A 25,518-nucleotide genomic window follows, 5' to 3' on the forward strand; every position below is an offset into this window, starting at 1 on the left:
CAAAAAAACCATATCCCTTCATCTCATTGAGTATCTTTGTATGTAATTGATTTCTTCACAGGTGTAAAGAGGAAGCCAATTATATTTGGTGAGAATTAATTAGGTTCATGAGATGTAGATTTTCACCTATTGTATCCAAGATCCAAATTAAACATGGCTGGAAAAACAAGGCTTTCAAACCATCAGAAGTCGCTATTTCATTCATATTGCAATACACGTTTACACACTCCTTGTTTTTATGTTTTATGTTGCAATTCTGACATTTTATAGGTCACATATTTCAGAAAACAGCATAATGCTAGTATAGATAACATATTGATAAGGTCTAAAGAAAATAGCCAAAAGACAGTATCTTTATACAGAGATAAAGAACAAGGTTCAAAGAATTTTCCTATTCATCATTTTTCAGATCACTATAAGAATTATGAGAAACACACATTTTATGAACTAGTTAATTTACACAGAAGGAAATGAAGACTCAAAGCAGATTAAGGGTTCACTATAGGTCCCAGTCTTACAATAAAACCAAATAAAACCATCTATCTATATGATAGATGAGGACTAATATAAGAAGTGAAGACACAAGCAACATGGGAGAGAATAAAGAGAATTCTGAGAAGGTGAAATAAAATGATCAAAGCAGAGAGGTACAAAGGTACTTGTGTTCAGGAAATTATTGAAAATCAAGTTACAATTTGTATGGATTAGTAATGGAAAATCAGCTAGAGAGGTATAATTGGTCTCTTTCACTTCATTGTTTTGGATATCTTGAGTTTTGGATCACATTAATCTTAGGATTCATCTTCTCTTATTCATACTGTTAAAATAGCTTTCTGCCTGCTCATTTTCATTTTATTTTCTACTTATTTAAACATTTTAAAATACTTTATAAAATAAAACTTTTGTCAAATATTATGTAAAATAGTATGTCATTATATTTCCTTATTTTCTATATATTCATATTAAATATATAAAATAATATAAAAAATATAACAAACAGTTAAATCTCTTAAATCCCCAACTACAAATAAAGTAGCAGAGCATCTGGCAGGCTTTTTGGGGTTCTGGAACAAACATACTCCCCAAGTAGAAGTACCTCTCTGGCCTAATACAAAGCTTCCTTTAGATCAGGAGCAGGAAAAGATTCTGTAGGTCTAGTCTCAGATGCAAGCAACCCTACTGGTTGGGTCAAACAATCTGGCAGACCATATGGTGTTGGTGGCATCTGTGGTATTGAAAAAAATAAAAATACAATAAAACTGCAATGTGAAGTTTACGGCACACCTCAGTGGGAAAATCACAATGCAGGCAAATAAAGTTGTAGAACAAGGTCTTATAATCTGTAGTTGAAAATTAACATATCTTTGGATAATCAGATCCTTGGAAACTACTTGGACCTGGTAGAGGTACAAAACTTGACTGTGGGACAAGTGATCATGCATCTGTAGCTTCCATCGTGAGCTGCGTTCTGTTGAAACTTCCAAGTCATGAAGTCAGGTGGACTCAGTAGCAATCCATTGTAAGACAGAAATAGCTCATAGAGGAATGAACACTAGCAGAACAAGAAAGCAGGCTCCATGAGCAGAAGCCCAGACCTCCATGTCACCGACCAGCACTGCACCACCACCTCTTTCTCAGATCACATATGTGGTCACATTTGGTGCCTCAAATGACCAGCTGAAGGAGGAAGGGAAAAGCCCAAGCAAGGCTTGCAGATGGATTGGCTCATTGCATGGATGCCTTTAAACACCATGATGAGAAAAATATGCTTTCTCTATGTGTAGAATCATATGTCTAGCACCTGGTTATCCACTTTGTATAAAAGAGAAAAGTGGTCCCAGTTGATGATACATCTAGATTCCTGGACAGTTGCAATTGACCTGAGCAGCTAGTTAAAAACCTGGAAGGGAGAATATATAATATTCAGACAATAAAATCTGGTATAGAGACATATGGATGGATATATGCAAGTTGGTCCAAAGTGTCAAGATCTTTGTATTTCTTCTCAATGCCCACCAGAATGCATCTATCATGGAAGAGGAACTAAAAAATCAAGTTGACAAAATGACTGTCAGTCGAGCTAGCTTGCCTTTGCCAGAAGTCCTCACCATGCTGGCAAGATGAGCATGTGAATAAGTGACCAAAGAGGCTATGAATGGGTCCAACAGCATAAGCTCCCACTTACAAATCTGATATAATTAATGCCACTACAAATGTCCAATCTGTCAGCAATGGAGGCTAATGCTAAACTCCCAGTATGGCACTATTCCTCAAGGAAACCAACCGGTCACTTGGTTGCAAGTTAACATGACCCCCTTGTGCCCTGAAAGGATCAGTGGTTCATCCTCAAACACATAACTACGTATTCAGAGTAAGCCTCTGCTTTTTGTGCTTATCTCAGCAGCAATATTATTCAGGAGCTGATGAAAAACTTGATCCACCAGCATGGAATTCCTCACAAGGCAGCATCTAATCAGGAAATCCACTTCATAGTAGAGACAGCAAGAAATGGGATCCACAAGTTATATCAAAAACCACAGGACCCTGAAGCTGTCTGCCTGATAGTGCATTAAATAGCCCCACTGACGGCAAAGCTGAAGTTTGCTTGGAGCATGGAAGCAATGTCCTCAAAGATTGGGTCCCAAATATCCACTTACGGTCATCCCCAATGACCCGTTTAAGAACTTTGTGCTTCCTATTTCTGCAACTGGAATTTCCAAGGATAGAAGACCTGTTCCCAAAGATAAACTTTCTAACGGACATACCAAGGGTCTCATTGAACTACAATTATGACTGCTGTCTGAGCACTTCGAGTTCCTTGTTTCAGGTACCAGCAAGCAAAAAAAAAAAGAGTTACCATCTAATCCAAGGGTAGATGATCCTGTTTAGTAGAAAATAGTAGGGTTACTGTTACACAGTGAAGGTAAGAAGGAGTATGTGTGGAGCTCAGTCGATCTACTTGGATGGCCCTTGAAAATTCCCGCCCAATTGATGTGATTTGTCATATGCAGTAACTATAGCAAGAAAAGGGTATGGTTATCAGTGTTCATACTTCTTAGGAAAGGGCATAGGTAATACCACCGAGAAATCCACTGAGACCAATAGAAGTGGTAGCTGAGGGTGAAGCAAATTTCTAATGGATTGTGAAGGAGGGAAATAATGAGTATCCATCTCAGCTCCAAGATCAAATGCAGTGACAGAGTGCGTTTCATCCCACCCAGTCACTCTTGAACATTTCCCCTCAGGAAGAGAGGCCAACCAGAGCTACGGAGAATCTCTCTCCTGATAAGTTGACCCTCAAGGTGAAAATGGTGGACTGTGACAGGTACAGATCTGCACTGGAACTCACTTCACATCACTTCAAAAAAGGAATATCTATCCAGATGTGACAAGTGAGGTTAGTTGACAGCCTTTCTCTGTTGGCTTCCTTGGAATCTGCCTCGGATTTCAAGCCAAAGTCAGGTTTTTCTCATGGCAGCCCCTTGTCAATGACTGAACAAGGTGGTATAATGGCTTTTTTTTCTTTCACAAGTGTTACTCTCTTACAAACTTTTTGTTCTTCCATTCCTGTCTCAGTGTCTGCTTCCTGGAGAATCCAACTAGCAAATATTCTATTCTTTCTTGAAACTTAATGTTTCCTTTTAAGATTATTTTCCTTCATCCTAAAGAATTTCTGTGTTTATTTCAGTGCAAGTTTATCTGATATAATTAGCCCACTGGAAATTAGCACTCAGCTGTTATATTATACAACAGAAAAAATAAAATGGAGAACAGGGGTGACAAAGGGAAAATATTTTATATTTTTGAAAGAAATTACAGAAAAGGAACTGACTTTGAAAAATGCACAAAAATCATTCACAGTATGAGCAGAGAAAAGCCTGAGTTGTTCTAGGATGCAGAACCCAGGTTCTTTTAAAATTTTTATGAGGTAAATAAAAATATATGAAAATATATAAATTATATTCATTTTTGAAGAGTTTTTTTGTAATGGCATTTAGATCCATAGTCTCAAAGCAAGTAGAAGAGATACCTGAAATCCCTGTCTCTTCATCCCTTTTCCCAGTTTCTCAAACTACCATCATTATCCCCACTCCCTCTTCACATGCCACAAATCAGTTTCTTCCTGTGGTTTCATCTTAATTCAGTCTTCTGGAGTAACTTTGTCTTTAAATGTTTGCCTGATTCCTTTCTGTTTCTAACCATTTCTCATTATGTGTTATTTTTCTTCCCTCCATTGGATATGAGGAGCACTGTATAATAATATGTGATAGATGGAAAATAAATTTGAAGAATGTGAATCAGTAGTGACAAGTAGAATCAATCATTAGAAGCATCCTTATAAAAGACAAAGTTATGCCACTGATCACTTGACATGGTAGAAAAGTGACAGAAGAAATCCCAGAGCAAAGCAGGAGTAGATATACATGGAGTCATGGCCAGGAAGTAAAAAATGGGCTTTCCTGTCCTTAATAGGATGAAGATAACTGACAAATTGTCCTAGAATTTCTGTACAGGAATGGTCATTGGCTTTGTGTTATAAAAAATCATGGCACCAGTAAATAGAATAAGTAGGAAACTAGTCAACTGCAATTACAGAGACGATTAATGAATTACACACATGCAGAAGAGGAGTGAAAAATGTGAGAGGATTGCACCAGTACTGTGCCAAACCATTGACAAGAGTATATAATTACCCAGTCCACAAGATGACCTTAGACCTCAGAATATTCTCAGTGTATTTCTGCTGAACTCATATCTCCCGTCAAGATGTCCTACAATTGCTGCTCTGGAAACTTCTCCTCCCACTCCCTTGGGGGTTACCAGTGCTAGCCAGGCTTCTCCCGTGGCTCCTTCTACCCCAGCAACCTGGTCTACAGCACTGACCTCTACTCTCCCAACACCTGCCAGCTGGACTCCTCTCTTTACAGTCAGGAGACCTGTTGTGAGCCCACCAGGTGCCAGACATCCTGTGTGGTGTCCAGTCACTGCCAGACATCCTGCTACCACCCAAGGACCTCCACACTCTGCTGGAAAACTTACCCTGGGTCTCTGGGATTTAGGTTCAGCAGCTGCAACTTCCTGAGCTCTGGATCTGGAAACTGCTACTCATTGGGTTGTGGATCCAATGGCTTTAGACCCAGGGTTCCCTCTGTTAGTAGCTCTCCTCCATTCCATTTGTAACATTGCTGAGCTTTCTCCATTGGATATATCTGCATTAATATTTAATACTTGGAAATTAATTTTGGAGAAAAAAATGAATAGTCACAAGTAGTTTCAATCTTTAGAAGGCTTTTTAGAAGGCCAAAGCTATGCCTCTAACCAAATAAAAAAGGAAGATGGTACCATTTTGATCTCCACCCTTAGAAGGAATGCATACCCCAGCAAAGCCAGACTCAGATACACATGCAGCGTATACCAGGAAGGAGGGACATTCTTGGCTGTGATGGGATGGTCATTAATATAAAACGGTCATAACATTTGTGACATGACTAGCTTATTGGCTTTGTGTTGTAACCAAAACTATTATAGCACCCATAAATACAATGTGTAGGGAACTATGCAGCTGCAATTACAGAAATGATGATTGAGGTAATACTATGCACATGAGGGAGCAGACATGTAGGAATGGTGACCTTGTAGCTGTAAACACCTATTTCTGAGAGTATATAAATACCACAGAATATTCTCAGTCTAATGCCACAAAATACTGTCAGTCTAATTCAGCTGAACTCACATCCCCTGTCAACATGTCCTACAACTGCTGTTCTGGAAACTTCTCCTCCAGCTCCCTTGGGAGTCATCTGCACTACCCAGACTCCTTCTACTCCAGCAACCTGGTCTATAGCACTGACCTCTACTCTCCCAGCACCTGCCAGCTGGGCTCCTCTCTCTACAGTAGCTGTCAGGAAACCTGCTATGAGCCCACAATGTGCCAGGCATTCAGTGCGGTGTCCAGTCCTTGCCAGACATCCTGCTACTGTCCGAGGACCTCCACTCTCTACCATCCCTGTTAGACAATATATGCTGGGTCTCTGGGCTTTAGGTCCAGCAGAGGCTGCTCCCTGAGCTCTGGATCCAGAAGCTGCTACCCACTGGGCTGTGGATCCAGTGGCTTCAGACACCTGGGTTATAGAGTCCAGGGCTCTCCTACCTTGGGCTATGGATCCAGATTCTGCCACCCAACCTATTTTGATTTTCGGCCTATCTGTGGATCTGGCTTCTAAAGACCAATTTATTGGATGTCTAGATCTTTTGGCAGAATGACAACTTTTTTTTTTTTTTTTTTTTTGCGGTACGCGGGCCTCTCACTGTTGTGGCCTCTCCGGTTGTGGAGCACAGGCTCCGGACACGCAGGCTCAGTGGCCATGGCTCACGGGCCCAGCCGCTCCACGGCATGTGGGATCTTCCCAGACCGGGGCACGAACTCATGTCCCTTGCATCAGCAGGCGGACTCTCAACCACTGCGCCACCAGGGAAACCCCAAATGACAACTATTTTATTCTCACAAGAAACAACCCTCTTCATGGTCCCCAAAGACTGGCTGTTCACTCACTCTGCAGCCAGCCACCCAACCTAACTTACAGATTTGGTCTTGTAGAATGTAAAACTAAGTAACAAACCTAAACTTTAAATCATATACCTGCATTGGTGATGGAAATCATCCAATTATTAGATATCTTTCAAAATTTAACAGTATCTAATTATCTTAAGTAAATAAACACATTTATTCTGGCATCCATATATGTTATTATTATTAGACAGTACAAATAAACATCTCAAGAGCTATAAAAGCCTTGTTCTTTAAATCATGTGTCCTTATACCTCTCTTCACAGGAGAAGAAAAGCACAAAAGTTAATGGATATGTATGGAATGCAGAGAGAAAGAATAAAATTTAGGTATAGTTCTAGGTTTGCACATAAAACAAAAATTAAATATAAATCTAACTTGTGTCTGTATATTTTCAGAAAATACTAAATATAAAGCTTAAATAACTTCTATTAAGTTCATCCAAAGTTGGTTGGTAAAAGTGACCGACTTTTTGAATCTCAGTAAGTACTTTTCCATGAAAGTCATTTTTTTACAGCATGTAAGAAGGAAGCCAATTATTCTTGTTGTGAAGAATTTTGATTCAGGATGTGTGAGTTTTTATCTCTATGCTTTCCAGTGGCTCAGGCTATATATGGCTGAGAACCACAACCTTTATGTCAGCAAAAAATGGATATCCTTTACTTTTACTTTTTTATAGTCATGTGCTAATCTTTTTTATAGGACACAGATTTCAGAAAATGGTACATTGCTGTTGGACACATTTTGAAAAGGAGACAAATCTAATAATAAAAGGGCATTATCTTTGTGTTGAGCTAAATAAACGTTCAAAGAGATTTTCAAGTCATTATTTCTTTAGAACTTTAAATAGCACTCAGAGGAACATAACTTTTGTGTGCTACATGTTTGTTTGTTTGTTTGTTTTTTAAACATGAGGCAATGGAAGTTCAAAGGGACTCAAGATCCGGCCAAAGATCCCAGTCTTACAGAGAAATTGATGTTCACAATTTTCCTAAAAGATGGAACCTCCTATTAAAAGCAAAAACAGAAGTAGTATACGATAGAATCGAAAAAGTTTGGAAAAATAAAATGGAATGGATAAGGCAGAGAGATATAAAGTTACCTGGTATGTTCAGGGAATATATGGGCAATTAATTTACAATGGGCAATTAAGTCATTTGGTAAATAGGTTTAGATAGCATTTCTAATGGCTGCACATTACTCCATCATTTTGAAGTTTGAATTTTGAATGACATTAATGACATTAATCCTAGGTTTCCTCTCCACCTATTAAATTTACTGGAACCGACTTCCAGTGATAATTCTCACACCAGATTTCTTGTCTATTCTAAATAATTTTGCATATATTGTAAAATAAATATTTTTACCAACCATCCTTATATATAGAAGTGTAACATGATATCATTTACCAAGTATAACTTTTGTCAGCATCAGAGTGGGTAGTTCAAATCACTACTAGAACGCTAGTAAAACTGGATAAAATAATCTGTGCACAAACACTGGAGCATTACCAGGCTAAGAACTGCTAGATCAAAATTAGGAGAGGTTTTAAGTCAAAAGAAATGTTGGTATTTGGGCTGATTTCTTCCTAGAGTTGCCCACTAAATCCAAAAACGTCAATGGGCTCATAGTGTGAATGAACAGAATTAGACTCCCATGGCATTGTAAGGAACTGGGGATATTGGTAAACATTCTAGGATTTTGAAACATTATAGGATTTTAAAACTCCACTAGAATTTTAAGGGTATACAAACAGAATATGTTTCACAGGAACTGAAGTCAACCTTTGAATTACATCCATCTTGATGATATGACAATATTACTAATCTTACCCCAGCTTGGTACTTCCAGAGTAAATTCTGCAAATAGACCTCTAATTACCTATAGTAATTGATTAAAAACTATCAATACTGCAAAAAAAAGCAAGACAAGAACAGAGACAACATAGAGTACAAACAAGTCTACAGGAGATCCAGATAATGAACATATTAGAAATATACACAAAAATAATTGTGGTTATTTTTCTTAAGAAATTAAAGACGAGTTTAAGAATTTTGACAGAGTGCTTGAATATATAAAGATGAAAATGAAAAATGCAAAAACTGTAAAATACAGTAACTAAAATGTACAAAACTCAAATGACTTCAAAGGCAAACTAAAACAGTCTGAAACTATGGGCCAATATCCCTCCCAGCTGAAATAAAATATAATAATGAGCTCAGATAAGGGAGTGTCAGAATACCTGGTCAAAGTATAGGCAAACTAGAGGTTCAATCAAGCTGATTAAAATCAGATGACATATATACACTAATATGCATAAAATGGATAACTAATAAGAACCTGCTGTATAAAAAATAAATTAAATTAAATTAAAAAATTAAAAAAAATAGAGACGGTGCCTGCCTAACTCAGTTATTAGAAGAACATTACTGATAAGCCCTTGACCCATCTAACATGCAGAAAAAAGGACTTACATTCTCTTGAAAACATTAAATCAAAATATTTTCATATATATATATTTGTGTGTATATATGTGTATCAATTACATAATTATATAATCATATGTGTACAAAAATATAAATATTTATACTACAAGATACACTGTTCTTTTATATACAATGTCATAATGCAATAAAACATTACAAAAAAATGTCAGAAAGTATGTAAGTGTTACTGCCCCCATCAAAAGAATAACAATCAATAAGAGGAAATTCACATTTAACACACTTATTAGAATTAGTTGGCTAAAATGCTCATGATGGATATGTGAATAATTTAAGAAAAAGATGGATATAACTAATAAATATATAGGGAATTTTAAGAGATATGTACATTTAAAAACAACAACAACAACCTAATGGATATTCTCAAACAGAAAGTTAAAGATTTAAGTTTTTTTAAAAAAGTCAGCCTATATCAGTTCAAAATATCCTTCAAAAATAAAGAAAAAATAAAAATTTTCAGAAAAATTTTATCCTCAAAAATTTTCTGTAAAATAATTAATTTGACCCTGCCTGATTTGATCAACAATTTCCAGAAGTGGGTGCAGTTGAAAAAGTACTATAATCTATCAATAACACTTCTCATATCAGAAAGAATTGGATCCATATCTAAGGAATACAGACTCACAAACAAAAAAACTTGCAAGTCAATATTTCCACGGTAAAGACCACACATATTTTGGAAATGCCCAGTTTTATAATTACGTTTTTTTCTTAAAAAAAAAAAAAGCTGCCCCTGGAAACCTACACTGTACAGAATAATCAATACAAGACTGGAGCTGGGTTGACCAGGTTCTGAGTTCCTGGGAAGTCTCCTTCAACTGATAACCCTCATCATTCACTTTAATACAAATGTAGAATTAAAGATGAAAATAAACTAGTAAAGAATGAGGCCATAAGCCTCTTTGATTGGTGCAGAGGTTATGAACTAAGATTCTATACCCTTTGAAAACAAATGGATTAACTTTCCACTTTGTCTAAGAGTAGTTCTGCTCCCTGCTCATCCTGTGGTTACTCTTAAGTTTGCCAACAGGGCTATTTTGAGGAAGTGTTTGGAAAAGAGGGAGAATGAGGAAGGCTAAGATATTTACCTTGCCTACTGGAAAAAATGAAAAAAAAATTAATTCTGCTTTGGAATATAGAAAAATAAATATTTTTCCAAATAATTATTTAAATTTTGTGAAGCTGTTGGTTACTTCTTTTCTTATATGATGTTTCTTTTAAAAATTAAAATAATTGATTTTCTCAAAATCTAAATTTTGACCTTGTTTTTTTTCTCTGTTTTATATTTGACTTCTATTTCATTGATTTCTGTTCTTTCCTTTCTTATTTTTATCTTAAATTTACTTTTGGTTTAAATTGCTATTTTTTTTCTAAGTTCCTCATATAAAGTACTAAAATAATTGATTTCAAGCTTTCTTGAATTGTTATATATACTTTAAAATCTAAAATTTTCCTTCTAAACAGCTGTACCTCTCAAATTTTACTGGGTTATATCATCATTATGCATTTTAAAATATTTCCAAATTTTCATCCATTTTTTTCTTTGATGTTTGAATTTTTATGAATGGTGTTAATTTACAGCCATATGAGGTTCTTTTTATTTAAAATTTGTAGTTTATTTTTATCTGATATCTACTGATTTCTCACCTTTTAAAAATGTATTGCCAGCAGTAAACTGAACAATAAACCAAATTTAACGTCTAATGTCACCATTTGTGATAGAATTTATTTCAATAGATTTTCTCCTCAAAATGAAATTCACATGAATTAAATGTAATAAACCCCTTAATTCAAAAACAATGTGGTGGTTTGTTATCTGTTTATTTTCTAATTTTGTTCTCTTGTCCATTTGTGGGATTAAAACAAAAGATCAATATTCCCCTGTGAATGGGCTTTGAAATCCTAACTCTGTGCAAGGTCTAAACTAATGTCTTCAGAATTTTAAGTGTCTTAATATGGTAATTTCCTGGAATTTCACTGAAGGCACAACTTTCTCTGACTATAAATCTCCGAAGCAGAGGAGAGCTGAATTCACTCATGAACAATTGACCATGTGTTTGTATCTGGAGAAGGACAGAATTAGGAAAAACAAGGAAATAATTTAGTTCATATGTTCCAGTTCATATGAAAAAAAAGTAAATGAAGGACTAGTATACATTTGTAAACTTGAGAAAAAAATGCCTATGATCTTTCATTAACTATCATTGAATTAGCCTCATTTTGGTTGGCAAAAGTATCTGAATTTTGCATTTCAACAACCAGTTTCTAGTCTGATTCATTTCTCTTAAGTGTATGTAAGGAGGTTATGCCTAAACCTAGGTGAGATAAAACCAAAACAGATACATGGGCTGCTCTAGAAGCTCTAGAAGGGTCAGGTTCAGAAGGCATTTGTTTCATCTCAATGCCTTCCCAAGTCTCAAACTCAAAGCAGCTGAAAATGAGCTTCTAGAAATGCCCATATGTCCGTTTTGGTTGCCTCTCACCATGAAATTGGTTACTGTTTGATTTTTTATGGTAATTTTCTAAGTTTTTATAAATATACATATAATTTCAGGAAATAATAAGTTGCTAAAAATATAACTTGCTGTAAATGAGCCAAACATAAAAATAAAATGCTATCTTTGTGTAGAGCCAAGGAATCTAAAGAAATTTCCTAAGCGTTAGTATTTCATTATACCCTCAAGCAGACCTGTGAGGAATTTGCTCATTATATTTTAAGGTCCTTTTAGCATTTAAGAAGAGAGTGGCTCAAAGAGAACCAGACTTGCCAAAGATGGCATTTCTTTAAGGAAATGAAAATGTCTCACTCTCTTCCTAAGTACATTAAATATGAGTGACACAAGTAACTGTATAGATCCCCAAGCTGAACTTACTTATTGTACAGATGTAGAACTTGAGAACTAGAAGCATTCGTTTCTTGGTCTCTCAGGAAGTTAATGGTAAGGCTAACAACAGAACTCCTAATTCCTATTTCATTTTTTTTTTCTTTTGCAGTACGCGGGCCTCTCACTGTTGTGGCCTCCGCGGCATGTGGGATCTTGCCGGACCGGGGCACGAACCCGTGTCCCCTGCATCGGCAGGCGGACTCTCAACCACTGCCCCACCAGGGAAGTCCAGATTGACAAAATCTTTAAGGGGCGATATCAATTCATTTTGTTTTGTTTTGTTTTGTTTTGTTTTGAGGTACATGGGCCTCTCACTGTTGTGGCCTCTCCCGTTGTGGAGCACAGGCTCCAGACGCCCAGGCTCAGCGGCCATGGCCAACGGGCCCAGCCGCTCTGCGGCATGTGGGATCCTCCCGGACCGGAGCACGAACCCGTGTCCCCTGCATCGGCAGGCGGACTCTCAATCACTGTGCCACCAGGGAATCCCTCTTATTTCATTTTAATGTAATTTCAGTTGTGCCACGCGATCTCATCTTCTCTCCCCTTCAGTCATTTCTCTCTCTTCTTCTCCTCCACATCATCATCACCATCATCATCGCTATTAGAATGCTTGGGAAATATTCATGGTTTTTAGACTATTACTGGGAAATCTAAAGGGATCAAAATAATGAGAGAAAATATAGAAATTTTATTTGACATCCCTGACAGAAATTGAAATAGTAATATTGGGTTGCTCCCCTATGAACATAATCATATTTTGTTTATAACTTCCATAAGTTTTGAAAATGTGATAATCCAAGTTATCCCCTTATGCAAATGCCCACTTTGGTTAAGTCGGAGCAGCCTCTGATGATTAAAAATTACCTGCATATTTCAGATGTGAAAGTGGTTCTCTGGCCTCCGGAAGTACTCTAGTTAAAAAGCAAACTTACTTTTAAAGAAGAATCAGGGATAGTTTCAATAATATTTATACAGCCATAAAGTGAAGTACTCACACACAACTAGTAATTATAATGTTGGAAAGAATAAATTTGTAATATCACAACTGGTGCTGAAGTTAAATATAATAAAGTCTCTTTTAAATATATAAGTATCAAAGTATAAAAACTTTTATCATTATTTCTCAAGAAACTGTCCCAATCCCATACAACAATCTAGAAACAGCCAACCCCTACCTCTGAAACTGAGCAGGGCCCTGTGGAGTTCCTGGGCACAAAAGCCTTTCTGTGTCCCCTTTCCTGAATTCCAAAGGGCAGGTTCAAACCGTTGCTAATCAGGAAAGGGAGGGGATGCAGAGATAAGGGAAGAGCAGTCAAGAAACACCGGGTACAGACTTGGGGCAGAGTCCTGGTTCCCCCTCAAGGGAAACACATAACAATATATTTGAGCTCTTCTGCAGAACTAAAACCACCACCAAATGGAAGATGTTAACTACTTAATGAAGCATTCTTCCTTCCAGAGAAGGTCACAGTTCAACCCTCATCACCTGACACCAGATGATCTCTGGATTGAGGGAATGTGGGCCCTGCATGCACCACGGTCCCTATTAGTAACCCTGCCCCTTGATTATAAAACTCCTTACAGCCACTCCCCTCCCCCCCAGTTCTTGGGACACACAGTTTTGAGGGCACTAGCCTCCTGTGCCCCCCTTTGCCTGGCAAAGCAATAAAGCTATTCTTTTCTACTTCACCCAAAACTGTCTCTGAGATTTAATTTGGTGTTGGGATACAGAGGCCGGATTCAAAGCTTTTTTTTTTTTTAACATCCTTATTGGAGTATAATTGTTTTACCACGGTGTGTTAGTTTCTGCTTTATAACAAAGTGAATCAGCTATACATATACATATATCCCCATATCCCCTCCCTCTTGCGTCTCCCTCCCACCCTCCCTATCCCACCCCTCTAGGTGGTCACAAAGCATGGAGCTGATCTCCCTGTGCTATGCGGCTACTTCCCACTAGCTATCGATTTTACATTTGGTAGTGTATCTATATCCATGCCACTCTGAATTTATCAGGATCAAGATAAGGTTCTCCCTATATTCCAGCAACAGGGATTCTGGGTCTTCAGTTCCTTACAAAAGCAGCCCTACTTTCTACCAGATTCCCATTATCTCCTTCTTAGATCCTGCCCCAACTAGATTTCTGATTTCCTCCTGCTGCATTCCTTGTCCCTCTGTTACACTCAATGTCCCTATGAAATTTGAACTCAGGGGTTCAGCTCCCAACCTCCTGCTGCCAAAGCAACTTTATTTCCAGGAATTGCCAGTCATCTTTTTACCAGCCAGCATGTGGTTCTTACTTCTGGGGATGAATGTATTTAGTTTCCCAGGAAACTCATCATGAGTCATTTCCATGCAATTGATTTCACCAATTTCTATTTATTTATTCTTGTCACATTAGTGATTATAGGTAACAGCTTTGTTCTCCCCCCCCCCAACCCGGCCTTAACTCCCATATTTTTTATTAGTCATGCCTCAGTAGTACCTTGTCAAACATCTTGTCAGCACCAGTCCTCAAAATAATATTCATTTAGCTCTGTTCTTAGGGAATGCAGGATGAACAAATGTTCTATTACATTTTTTTTTTCAGGGAGAATGCATTCATTCATATACTTCTCTATATTAAGAAAAATTTAAAACTGGTTTTTAAGTGGGATTCCCATTTCTCTGAACTTACCAACTAGCAAGGTTAACCAAATAATAATTTAATTACAACAGTAAGTAAAGCTGTAAAAGAGCTGTTCTTCAACATATAAGTACATTTGACAATGAGACCTTAATAACAATCTGAGATGTTAACAAAGCTTCCCAGAGAAAGTATTTTAGAAGCTAAGTCTGGAGAATGAGTAAAAATGGCTTGATCCAGGTAGAAGCTGGAGCAAAGGTACCCAATTAGATGATTGTACCAATCTGAACAGAAATAATAAAACCTATCATTAATGAAGTCAGCATATCCACATGTACCCATCCTACATTGCTATCTCTGTCTCTCATTTCTACATAGATTTCTCCTTTTAGTATAAACCAACTGAACTTCAATTCTTCCCTGAACACGTGTGTATTTTTCCCCTCTGCTTTGGTCATTTCACTTCATCTTCATATATTTTCCCTTATCTATTCTCATAGCTTTTGTGTTTTCGATATTTAAGAGAGTCTCAACTTTTAGATTCATTTTTAAATGCCATTTCCTTTACAATTCTTACATCATCGAATAAAAGTTTTCTTTCCATCTTCTGATATTGGAACTGAACTGAGTTACAGTGAAATTTAAAGAGTGAGGTAATAGGGATAATATGGTAGAGTGAGTCTGGCAATCTTGAATTAGACATTTAATTAGTCAATTACTATGTGTAAAGACCCCATTTCCTGATCTCAGGAGAGTTTGAAAATGGAACTCCCAGGCTCATGGGGATAACAGAGCAGGGATTTTGTTGCAAATGCCTTCTAAATGAACTAGATTAATAATATCAGTCATTTTTCACTCACTCCCTTGGTCAGATATACTTAGATACTATAAACAACAGGCTCGTAAAACTAAAAAGATACACATTTATCAATTGTGAAAAGAGAAGGTAGCACACTACTTACTCATATAAACACACACAAAATCAGCCACATTACCATATTCCCACAACATTTCCAGTCATCGTTGTACTATCGGTCTTAGCCAGAGCAGTAAACAAGAAAAACAAATAAAAGGCATAAATATCAGCAAGTGAATAAGAAAGTGGTCTTTATTCACAGGTATAATGATTGTCTACATAAAAAAATCCTAGGAATGTACAAAATTACTACAGAAAACTCTATTTTACTTCAATATACAAACCAAAAGTACATGAAAAATTAAGTCTAAAATATGTTGTAATGACAACAAAACATACAATCTAAAAATACATTTCAAGATTCTAGATTCCCATATTAATACTTACAAAATACTGCAGAAAGAAATTAAATAAGACTCAAATAAATAGAGATATATCACAGATTGAAAGCTGTCCAATATCCCTAATTTACAGATTCAATATTCTTTTTCTTAATTAATTAATTATTTTTTTATATCTTTATTGGAGTATAATTGCTTTACAATGGTGTGTTAGTTTCTGCTTTATAACAAAGTGAGTCAGCTATACATATACATATATCCCCATAACTCTTCCCTCTTGCATCTCCCTCCCATCCTCCCTATCCCACCCCTCTAAGTGGTCACAAAGCATGGAGCTGATCTCCCTGTGGTATGCAGCTGCTTCCCACTAGCCATCCATTTTACATTTTGATTCAATATATTCTGAACAACAATGCCAGCAGGCATTTTAATAGAAATTGAAAACCTGATTCTAAAATTTCTATGAGAGCAGGGAGAGGCAAAATAATATTTAAAAAGAGAATTAAATGTGGAAGTCTTTTATTATCTCATTTCAGGACTTAATATACAGATATATTAAGAAATTATGGTACAGCAAAAAGTATAGGTGATTATTCAGGGGAACAGAATAGAATTCTGAAATAGATTCACAAGTATACTGTCGATTTCTTTTTACAAAGATGCCAAATCAATTCAAATGCAGAAAAATGTATTTTCAACACATGGTATTAAAATCACTGGATACATTTAAAGAACTAAAAAAAAAAAAAAGGAAAAATGTGTTGTGCAACAATCTTATACCTCTGCTTAAACCATTCAACAGCTCTTGTTGCTTTTAGAAGAAAGTGCAATGCTGAATTAGCACTAAAGACATAGGGAAAAATGGCCCCCAAATTTTTCTGGTCTAATTTCAAGTCATTCCTTCCTTTCCCCTCAATGACCAGACAAAATGGCTTTTAGTTTTATAATGCACATATCAAGACTCTGGTCCTAAAAACACTTCTGCAAGCCCCACCTATCTATGCCCTACTTATTCCTTAGACCTGTTTCAAATGCAGTTCCTCTGGGAATCTTTTCTTGACTTCTAAGACTAGATGAGGTGCCCTTGATGTATGTTATTGTAGCATCAAGGACTCATTCACAGCTCATTATTTTATATTTGCTTTCTCTGTTAGACTTTCAGTCCTGTTAGAACAAAGAGCACACATTTTCTTACTTTATTTTTCATTATGGAGTAATACACAAAACAATTTTATTTTAAAAGATATATTCAACAATATATTCCCATAGCAGAGATTTTGGCTCATGGTAGAGGTTTAATGAAAACATTGTGAAAATAGTAATACTGGCAAAATGTTTGACAATGTGTTCTGAGGTGTGACTAATTAAGAAAACAAAAACAAAAACATGGGTATAGGGAGTTGGGAAGGATAAAGCTGTTCTCTGTAATTACTAATGAGATAAACATTGATAAATAGAAATTGTTATCTCAAGTGCCTAGAAATGATTCATGAGAGAATTTCCTGGGAAACTGGGTATATTTATTCTTGGAAATCAGAACTGGAAGCAAGTTGATAGACAGATAATCAGCAGCTTCTGGAAATTTAGTTGTGTGGACAGCAGCTTGGGACTCAAACCCCTGGGCTCACAGTCCATGGTGTTATGCACCTGTGGAAGCATGCACCAGGAGGAATTCAGAAGCTAGAAGCCAGATAAGTGCCAGCTGGTGTCCTCTTAGTTGTGCAGAGTGGGATTAAGTTAATGAAATCTGGATGACCACTATATTATTCACTATACTATAATTAATTGATGAAATAGAGAAAGAATAAAATCTTTACCCTGGGAAATTTATAATGTGTCAGAGACTTGGAACAGAGGAAGATGCAGTTTTCTGAGTGGTAAAGGCAAGACATCAGTTCAGGAGTTGTGTTTCTTGTTGTAAAAATAATACAGTTTTCTTATTTTGACTATCTACCTGAAGTGGGATATTATATTTAATTTCAGACATAATTGTAGTATTATAAATTCATTGTCTCCACCATTGAATTTTAGTGTTTATTTGTGATCACTTCATTATACTGCTAGTTACACTTAATAAATCTTTGAGCTGTTTTTATAAATTTGCTTGTTTACTAGTTTTGGTAGGGAGAATAATGGCCCCTTAAAGTTATTTATATACCTTTTGAATATGTTATGTTATGTGACAAAGGTAATGAAAGTAGCAGATGTAATTAAAGTTGCTAACCAGTTGATGTTAAAATAGAGATTGCCAGGTGGACCCAACATGATTATAAGCATCCTTAAAAATGGAAGAGAGAGGCAGAAGAGTAGGTCAGAGTCATACACTGTAAGAAGGATTTGACCCACCATTGATGGCTTTGAAGACGGAAGAAGTGGGACATTGGCTAAGGAATTCAGATGGCCTCTAGAAAACAAAAAAAAGGTAAGTAAATAGGTTTTCCCCTAGATCCTCTGGAAAGAAATGTAGTCCTTCCAGCACCATGATATTAGTCCAGTGAGACTGCCTGAATTTTGTCCTACAGAATTATAATAAATTGTTGTTTAAGCTATTATGTGTATATGTATATGTACATATATATATATATATGTATGGCTTATTTGATATAATTTGTTATAGCAATAATTTAAAAACTAAGATATTAGTATATTCCTAAAGTCAGAAAACTTTCCACTCCTGCATCTCAAATTGAGAGACATTAATAGATGAGGCATCAGCTTGGCCAACAACTTCAGTTGTTCCCCATGAGTGTTCTGCAGTTGCTAATGTTTTGAAGTTTAAAATTTGATTATTTCTTTGGTTGGAGATTATGCACATGAGATGACCTTGAATCATTAAGATTCATAAGCAGGACACTTTACAGAGGATTTACTGTTTATCATTTAAATTTTTATAATGCAGTGGCTGATAAATTTTTTTCCAATTATTTTTCATTATTCTTTTATTTTTTTCCTTCTAACTATACAGTCACCATAACTAGTTCCTAAACATGGGGGAGGAGAAGGAAGAGGGATAAGAAGGTGAGGCAGAGAAGGAGCATATGAGGGAAGAGAAAAGAGAGAATGGTACAGTTGGATGGAATAAAATCATTCTACTTCGTCACTCTACTATAACTTGCTGTGTAATCTTGTAAAATTCTATTTAACTCCTTTATGTTTTATATTTTATCACGTTGGTCGTAAAGGAAGAAGTAAAGAGAACGTGATGAGAAGACTGAGAAATACTTATAAGACTAGATTTTGCTAAACCTCTCATACCCTGCAACCCATTTTCTAATTTCAGGGATGTTTGAGAATCTTATAAAATAAAGATAAGAAAAATAATTGAACATTACTTGTTTTATATGGATATTAAGTTTCCAGTTATTATTATATTATGTCAGTATGTTACTTTGTGTAACACTTGGATGTCAGAAGAATGGCATAAAATAAAGAATATCCAATTTTATTTCAATATACAATTGAAACATTCATTTTTGATAATATTAAAGCTTTCTTGTTTGCAGTTAGATTCAGTTTCTATGTTGGCTAAGAACCCAGGTGCAACCTCACACCTGCTGAGCCTAGTTCCTTCCTATCTAAGTTTGTTGCCTGCCTTCTTATACAAATGTTGATAATTAGAGCAGACTGAAAATAGTAACTGGGGTACAGGGATTTAGTCAATTAAAAAAAATGAGAAAATTTCCACCACTGTGATTATCTAAAGCTCAGAGATGCTCCTAGTCTAAAAATGTACACCCACACACTAGTCTTCCATTTTAATACCCTTTATGCACATGCCTCATCATAGAAGTCTAAATTTTCTTCCTACACCCTTAAAACCATTCTCATACATAATATCTTTAGAGATGCATGGTCCGTGTTTATTGTGTGAATAAAGGTATTCAAATCACTTGGATTTTCTTTTAGAGAAAGTCTGTACCAAGAAACTGTGGGCATCCGGGGAAAACTCTTGCTTAAAAAAAAGAAAAATATCTAAGCATAATCAAAATTAGTGCATAGTCCCCCAAATCTGACCTTACCAAAGCCCATTAAAAGAAGCAATGACAATACAAATCCTAGCTGACACATTACTTGTAAATAACAATATTCACAGCATATTTGGATAGCAGAATAAAGAGTTTATTAAAATCAAATTATTTGATTTTCCATCTATCTTTGGGAGAAGTACAAAACCATAAATTCTATCAACAAAACAATTTGAATTTCTCATTAATTTTGTAGGTTGACAGAGTTAATCTATCACCCAGTGTTCGAGGGCTGGAGAGGTAGAGTTGCCGGTTATCGGGGAACATTAGAATACTTTTCAATGGAGGAAATTAAGATAATAGATAATCACAGTACAGAATCTAAATTTCTTAATGGATTTGACTCTTCTACAAATTAATCAGTAGAAACCAGATCTACAGATTGGCCAGTAACAAGATGAACGGAAACTCCGTGATTGGGTGCCAGAATCTGGATCCACAGCCCAGAGAAGGGAAGCCACAGACTCCATAACCCAGGGGTCTGAAGCCATGGGATCCAAAGCCCATTGAGTAGCAGCTTCTGTATCCAGAGCTCAGGGAGAGGCAACTGCTGGACTTAAAGCCCAGACACCCAGCATAAGTTGTCCAGCAGGAACTGCAGAGCCTGGAGGTCCTGGGGCGGTAGCAGGATGTCTGGCAGGGAAAGGACATCACACGAGATGTCTGGAACCTGATGGGCTCATAGCAGATCTCCTGACAGCTTCGTAATAGAGAGGAGCCCAGCAGGCAGGTACTAGGAGAGCAGAGGTCAGTGCTGTAGACCAGGTTGCTGGGCTGGAAGGAGCCTGGGCAGCGCAGATAGCCTCCAAGGGAGCAGGAGGGGAAGTTTCCAGGGCAGCCGTTGTAGGACGTGCTGACAGGAGGTATGAGCTCAGTTGAGTTACAGGGAGAAGATTCTGAGTTTGAATTTAACCTTCTGGACAGGTGTGTATATATATACTCTCAGCAGTAGGTGTGGTAACCTACAGGGTCATTTTTTACATATTTGTGCTCCCTCGTTTACATGTGTGTAACTCAGTAATCTTCTCTGTAATTGCAGTTGGAATCGTTTTCTCCATATTGTATTTATGGGTGCTATAATTTTGGTGTTATAGCCCAGGCCAATGAACTACACTATGTCAGAAATGCTATGACTGTTTCACACTAATGCTTATCCCATCGTAGTCAGGAAATGGTGAGATAAGCATCATTTTCCTTTTCCTCTTGTCATAATCCTTGTGTGTTTTATGTCTGGCAATGATGAGAAAACACTTTTCTCAAATGGTGGTTAAATAAGATAAAATTATATCTCTTCTTTGTCAATGGATCAAAGGTGCAACTTTGGCTTGAATGAGGAATCTACTAAATACTGACCTTACTTGTCCCTATGTTTTCTCATTCTCCAAAATTATTGCGCATCTATTACATTCTATTACACATGTGTCTCAGATACAATGGAGAGGAAAAAATCTCAACCAGGACAAATTTAATATCACTGATGGCTACAACCAGAGAGAAACTTGGACAATTATTTGGAGACATAGTGACAGTGAGGGACAGAACCAAGACAGAGTCACAAATGCAGGCCAGTTTGGACCCTTATGAAGAGAATCAAAGAGCTAAGAAATATTGAGATGAGGGAAGGAAAAATTGAGTTTTAGATTCAGTGTATCTGATATGAGACCTGTAGTCTTAACAGATTCTCATCTGTATGTGTAGCAGCCCTGAGAATTTACTTCTCAGATCTTCATCTGCAGGAGGCTTGATTGACCAAGGGCCCCCCCTCCATGCTATGGTCTGAAATCTAGCGCTTCATTGGCATGGAAGCCTTCCTATTCATGTGACTGCTGCCAGGCAATGACTGAGCATAGCAGAGACACATGGAATCCTCTGATGGCCAACAACTGAGGATTCTCCAATGACCTTGAGGAACTACCTTTAATCTGTGGCTACCTGGGGCATGTCCTTCCCTCTCTTCTTCACTCTGGTCAGACTCGTATGGAAGTCTGACATCTCCTAGCCTTCTTCACTCCCTCTCCCAGCTCTTTTCTCCCACAGACATTTCCCAGTACAATCCTTGTACCTTTAATTCCATCTTGGTGTCTGCTTCATGAATGACCTGTACTAACACAGTAAGTTATGGAGTGACTTTTGCCAGCCCAACTATGTCTCTTCCAGGCCTTACGGATTTGTTGCCAAGAATCTATCTGGTGTTACTGATTCTCCATTTCCTTATTTTTTTAACAGTAAATTCTGCCCTTTTGTTAGTTCACTCTTTTGCTTAGTCTGGGATTAATGTACTTTCCAATTTTCACTCCTTAGTGTGGATATGGATTCAGTGATTTTCAGCCATTATTCTAAAATGTATGCATTTAAGGCTATAACTTTCCTACAAAGCACAGTTTAATTTTGATATTTTATATTTTATTGTGTTTTCTTCTTTGAGGATGGATTGTTTATAAGCATAATGCTTAATTTCCAAATATATGAGGATTTACTAGTTAATTCTGTTGTTCTAGTTGCTATTTCTTCTTAGCTTATACCACTATGATAAGCATATGATCTATTTTGGTAAATGCTTTGTGGACATTTGAACATAACTGATATTCTGAAGTTTTGACCACAATGTTTTATGCATGTTACTTAGGCCATATTTACTAATCATGTCGTTAATATTTTCTATGCCCTTATTGTTTGTTTGTCTGTCATCTGCTTCAGAAGTGAAAGAAGAGTATTAAATTTCTAGTTGTGATTGTGGATTTGTATATTTCTCTTTGTAGATTGTCATTTTTTTTTGGTGTGACAGTGTGAGCCATCTTTTTCTTTGTATTTATTGTGTTTGAAATTTGTGATGGTTCCTTAATCTGTGTGTCAAAGAATTCCCAGATGTATTTCTCTGTTTTGCATGTTAAACATTCTAAATGCTTACTTTAAATGTAAGGAAGACAGTCATTAAACTTTGTCTTAAAGAAGCAAAGGCAAGATAAGATTTAAAATACAAAGGGTAGATTCTAGTGAGGGAAAAATGCAGGTAATCTGAGTATGTTGAATCTTGTTTACACATTTTTGGAATTAAACTAATTGGTTGGTGGGTAGTAAAACATTCAGACTGAACATTCTGTCTTGTACATGCCAACCCAGGTTAACAAATAAAATTATTTCAGTTATTTAATAATTAAAGAAAACTGTTTGGAAGTTCAGCTTTGGAGCATTTGTTGCAGGCTGTCTCTGGGTAACGTTTGCTAAAGCCCATCATCTTTCAGCCATCTCAACCTTAGGCCAGTTCTTCTTATTTTCCTCATTACTATTTCACATGTGAGATGATGTCTTTCATCAATTTTGATAAATTGTCAACTATAGTCTCTTCAAGTATTTTTTCTGTCCCATTCTTATTTCCTTTTTTCCCTGAGATTCTAATTATAAGCAAAATACACTATTAAACTATGTTATATATGCCTCTTACAGTCTTTTCTCTATTTTCAATCTTTTTGTTTTTTTATGCTTTACTTTGGGAATTTCCTTCTATTCCATCTTCTAATTCACTAATTGTCTATTCAGCAATGTTTAATCCCCTGATAAAACATATAAATTAGGTTTTCCAAATGTTATTATTTTGTAAATTTCTAAAAATTTCAATTAGTTTCTGTTGTTTAGTTTTCAGTTTTCTGTCAAAATCTTCAATCTTATCTTTAATTCTTTAAACATAACTATTCCTTGATAATAGTATTTTCCTATTTCCTATTGTTAAATTCTTTACATAGGTATTTTAATGTCTGATTTTGACATGTCCATTATATGGATTGTGTATTTCAGATTCTATTTTCTGCTGTTCTGTTTTGTTCCAGTCTTATTTTCTCATATTCCTGCTATATTTTTAGAGTAATAGATATTTCATATATATTTTAAAAACCTGGGTGACTTTATCTCCCTCCAGAAAGATTTGCTTATATTTTTGGAAGGCTGCTAGGATAAAGATGTCAGAATTCTAGATTATTTTAATCCAAAGAGGGATTGAGAGAATTCAAACCTGGGCTTCAGTTCTTATAGGAAGCTGTCTATTAGCAACTCAGTTTTACTTCCATGAACTGGTTCTCCATGGTCTGGGATATTTTCCATGGTCCCAACTCTTTGGTAAGTCCAAAATTCTAATTTTATTTCTCTAGTCCTGTTAGTTTATGAAAATTCTCTCAGCTTCTTAGTCACTACTTCCAAAATCAACATATAATTTGAAGGGAATAGCAAACTCCAGATATAGGCTCGTTTCTTTTGATTTCAGTTCTGACCCATCTAGTATCCCTGTGACTCTGGAACATTTTGATATGTCTCTGAAGTTTTCAAACACAGATTTTTTTTTTTTTAATTTCTCCAGCTTTTCTATTCTCATTGAAAGGAATTGTTCAATGTTTTAAACAATGTTAGCTTGCTAATTTTATGTAATTTTGAAAGGTTTATTTATGTTTAGAATACATAAGAGCATTTCAAATAAGGGAGTAGCTACAGTGAAGGTGACCATTTAAAAGTCTGTTACAGCAGTTTAAGTAGTAATAGATGACACCAGAAGTCATGGAATTTAAAGCTGCTGTTGTGAGTATCAACCTTTCTTTCTAACCCTGTCTCCCACCCCCGTACCACTTCCCGTGCCTTACACTGTTACAATATGGCCTACACTCACCACGTGCCTTCATACCTTTCTGATTTTCTCATCCCGTTTTAACCTTCCAGACCTTATCTTGTTCTGTTCCATATTTATTGCATCTTTGCTTTTCTAAGTGACACCCCACTCCCAACGGAAGCTGTCCACACCCTGCCTATGTCTCCTGGGTAATCATCTGTATATTCTGAAGGCTGATTCTTCAGCGCATCTGTAAAGCTCTGTCTAAGGACCTTTTCACTTCCCAGGGCATGCTAAGCCCCTGCACAGGGAATCCTCCACTAGAACTGAGCTCCAGATGTCTACAGTGGTGCCTGGCTTAGTAATGCACACTGTACTGCTTTCCTTCCATTCCCTGTCAATCTTCCCACCCCCTGCAGGTGTTTACTGTGATCACTTCCCAAGTAAAAAACTTGCCCTTGAATCCATGTTCTCAAGCTTTGTTTCCAGATAATTTATAGAAAAATACTTGGATGCCTCATTAATACATTTACTGAAAAATCTTCGATGTTTCTCCACCTTGTAAAATTGTAATTATAACAACAAGGAACTATACTCAATATTTTATAACTTATAAGAGAAAAAATCTGAAAAGGAATATATATATAATATGTACATTATAAGTGAATCTGTGCTGTACACCTGAAACTAATGCAGTATTCTAAATCAACCATAATTTAATAAAAATAAATAAATTGTAATTTTAAATTCCTAGGGAAAAATACCAAGAATATATTACAAAGGGAAATGTGCTTTAGTATTGCATGTGACACATTTAAGAAAGGCAGCCATGATATCTTTGTTCAATGAATATATTTTTAAGAACACAGAATTCAAAAGACTTCTAATCTATGTTGGATAATAATAAAGAACATATTTTGTGGCTAATAGGTAATAATAGATAGTGATTAAAGGGGATCTTTATATAAGAAGTATTGGCTTTTGTTTATTGTTTCAAACCTAGATGATTAATAAAAGAAAGATCCCCAGCAGGTTAGTGACAAGTTGACTGGTCATTTGGAG

At 36.2% G+C, this 25,518-nt stretch overlaps 2 protein-coding genes across 2 annotated transcripts; one reads left to right on the forward strand and one right to left on the reverse strand.

Annotated features, from left to right (window-relative positions):
- Window positions 1-4,767: 4,767 nt before the first annotated feature.
- Window positions 4,768-6,224, forward strand: LOC309823204 (keratin-associated protein 13-3-like; the record flags this gene model as incomplete). The annotated part of the gene is given in 3 exon segments (XM_082655346.1): window positions 4,768-4,827; window positions 4,831-5,151; window positions 6,015-6,224. Coding segments are annotated over 3 exon segments (591 nt in total).
- A 14,016-nt stretch (window positions 6,225-20,240) lies between these two features.
- LOC309823205 (keratin-associated protein 13-2-like) lies at window positions 20,241-24,548 on the reverse strand (the record flags this gene model as incomplete). The annotated part of the gene is made up of 2 exons (XM_082655347.1): window positions 20,241-20,718; window positions 24,532-24,548. 2 exons carry the CDS (start codon window positions 24,546-24,548, stop codon window positions 20,241-20,243), a joined length of 495 nt encoding a protein of 164 aa, XP_082511473.1.
- Between the last annotated feature and the right edge of the window lie 970 nt (window positions 24,549-25,518).

Source organism: Grampus griseus (genome assembly GCF_964374135.1).
Source record: "Grampus griseus genome assembly, chromosome: 5".
NCBI lineage: Eukaryota > Metazoa > Chordata > Mammalia > Artiodactyla > Delphinidae > Grampus > Grampus griseus.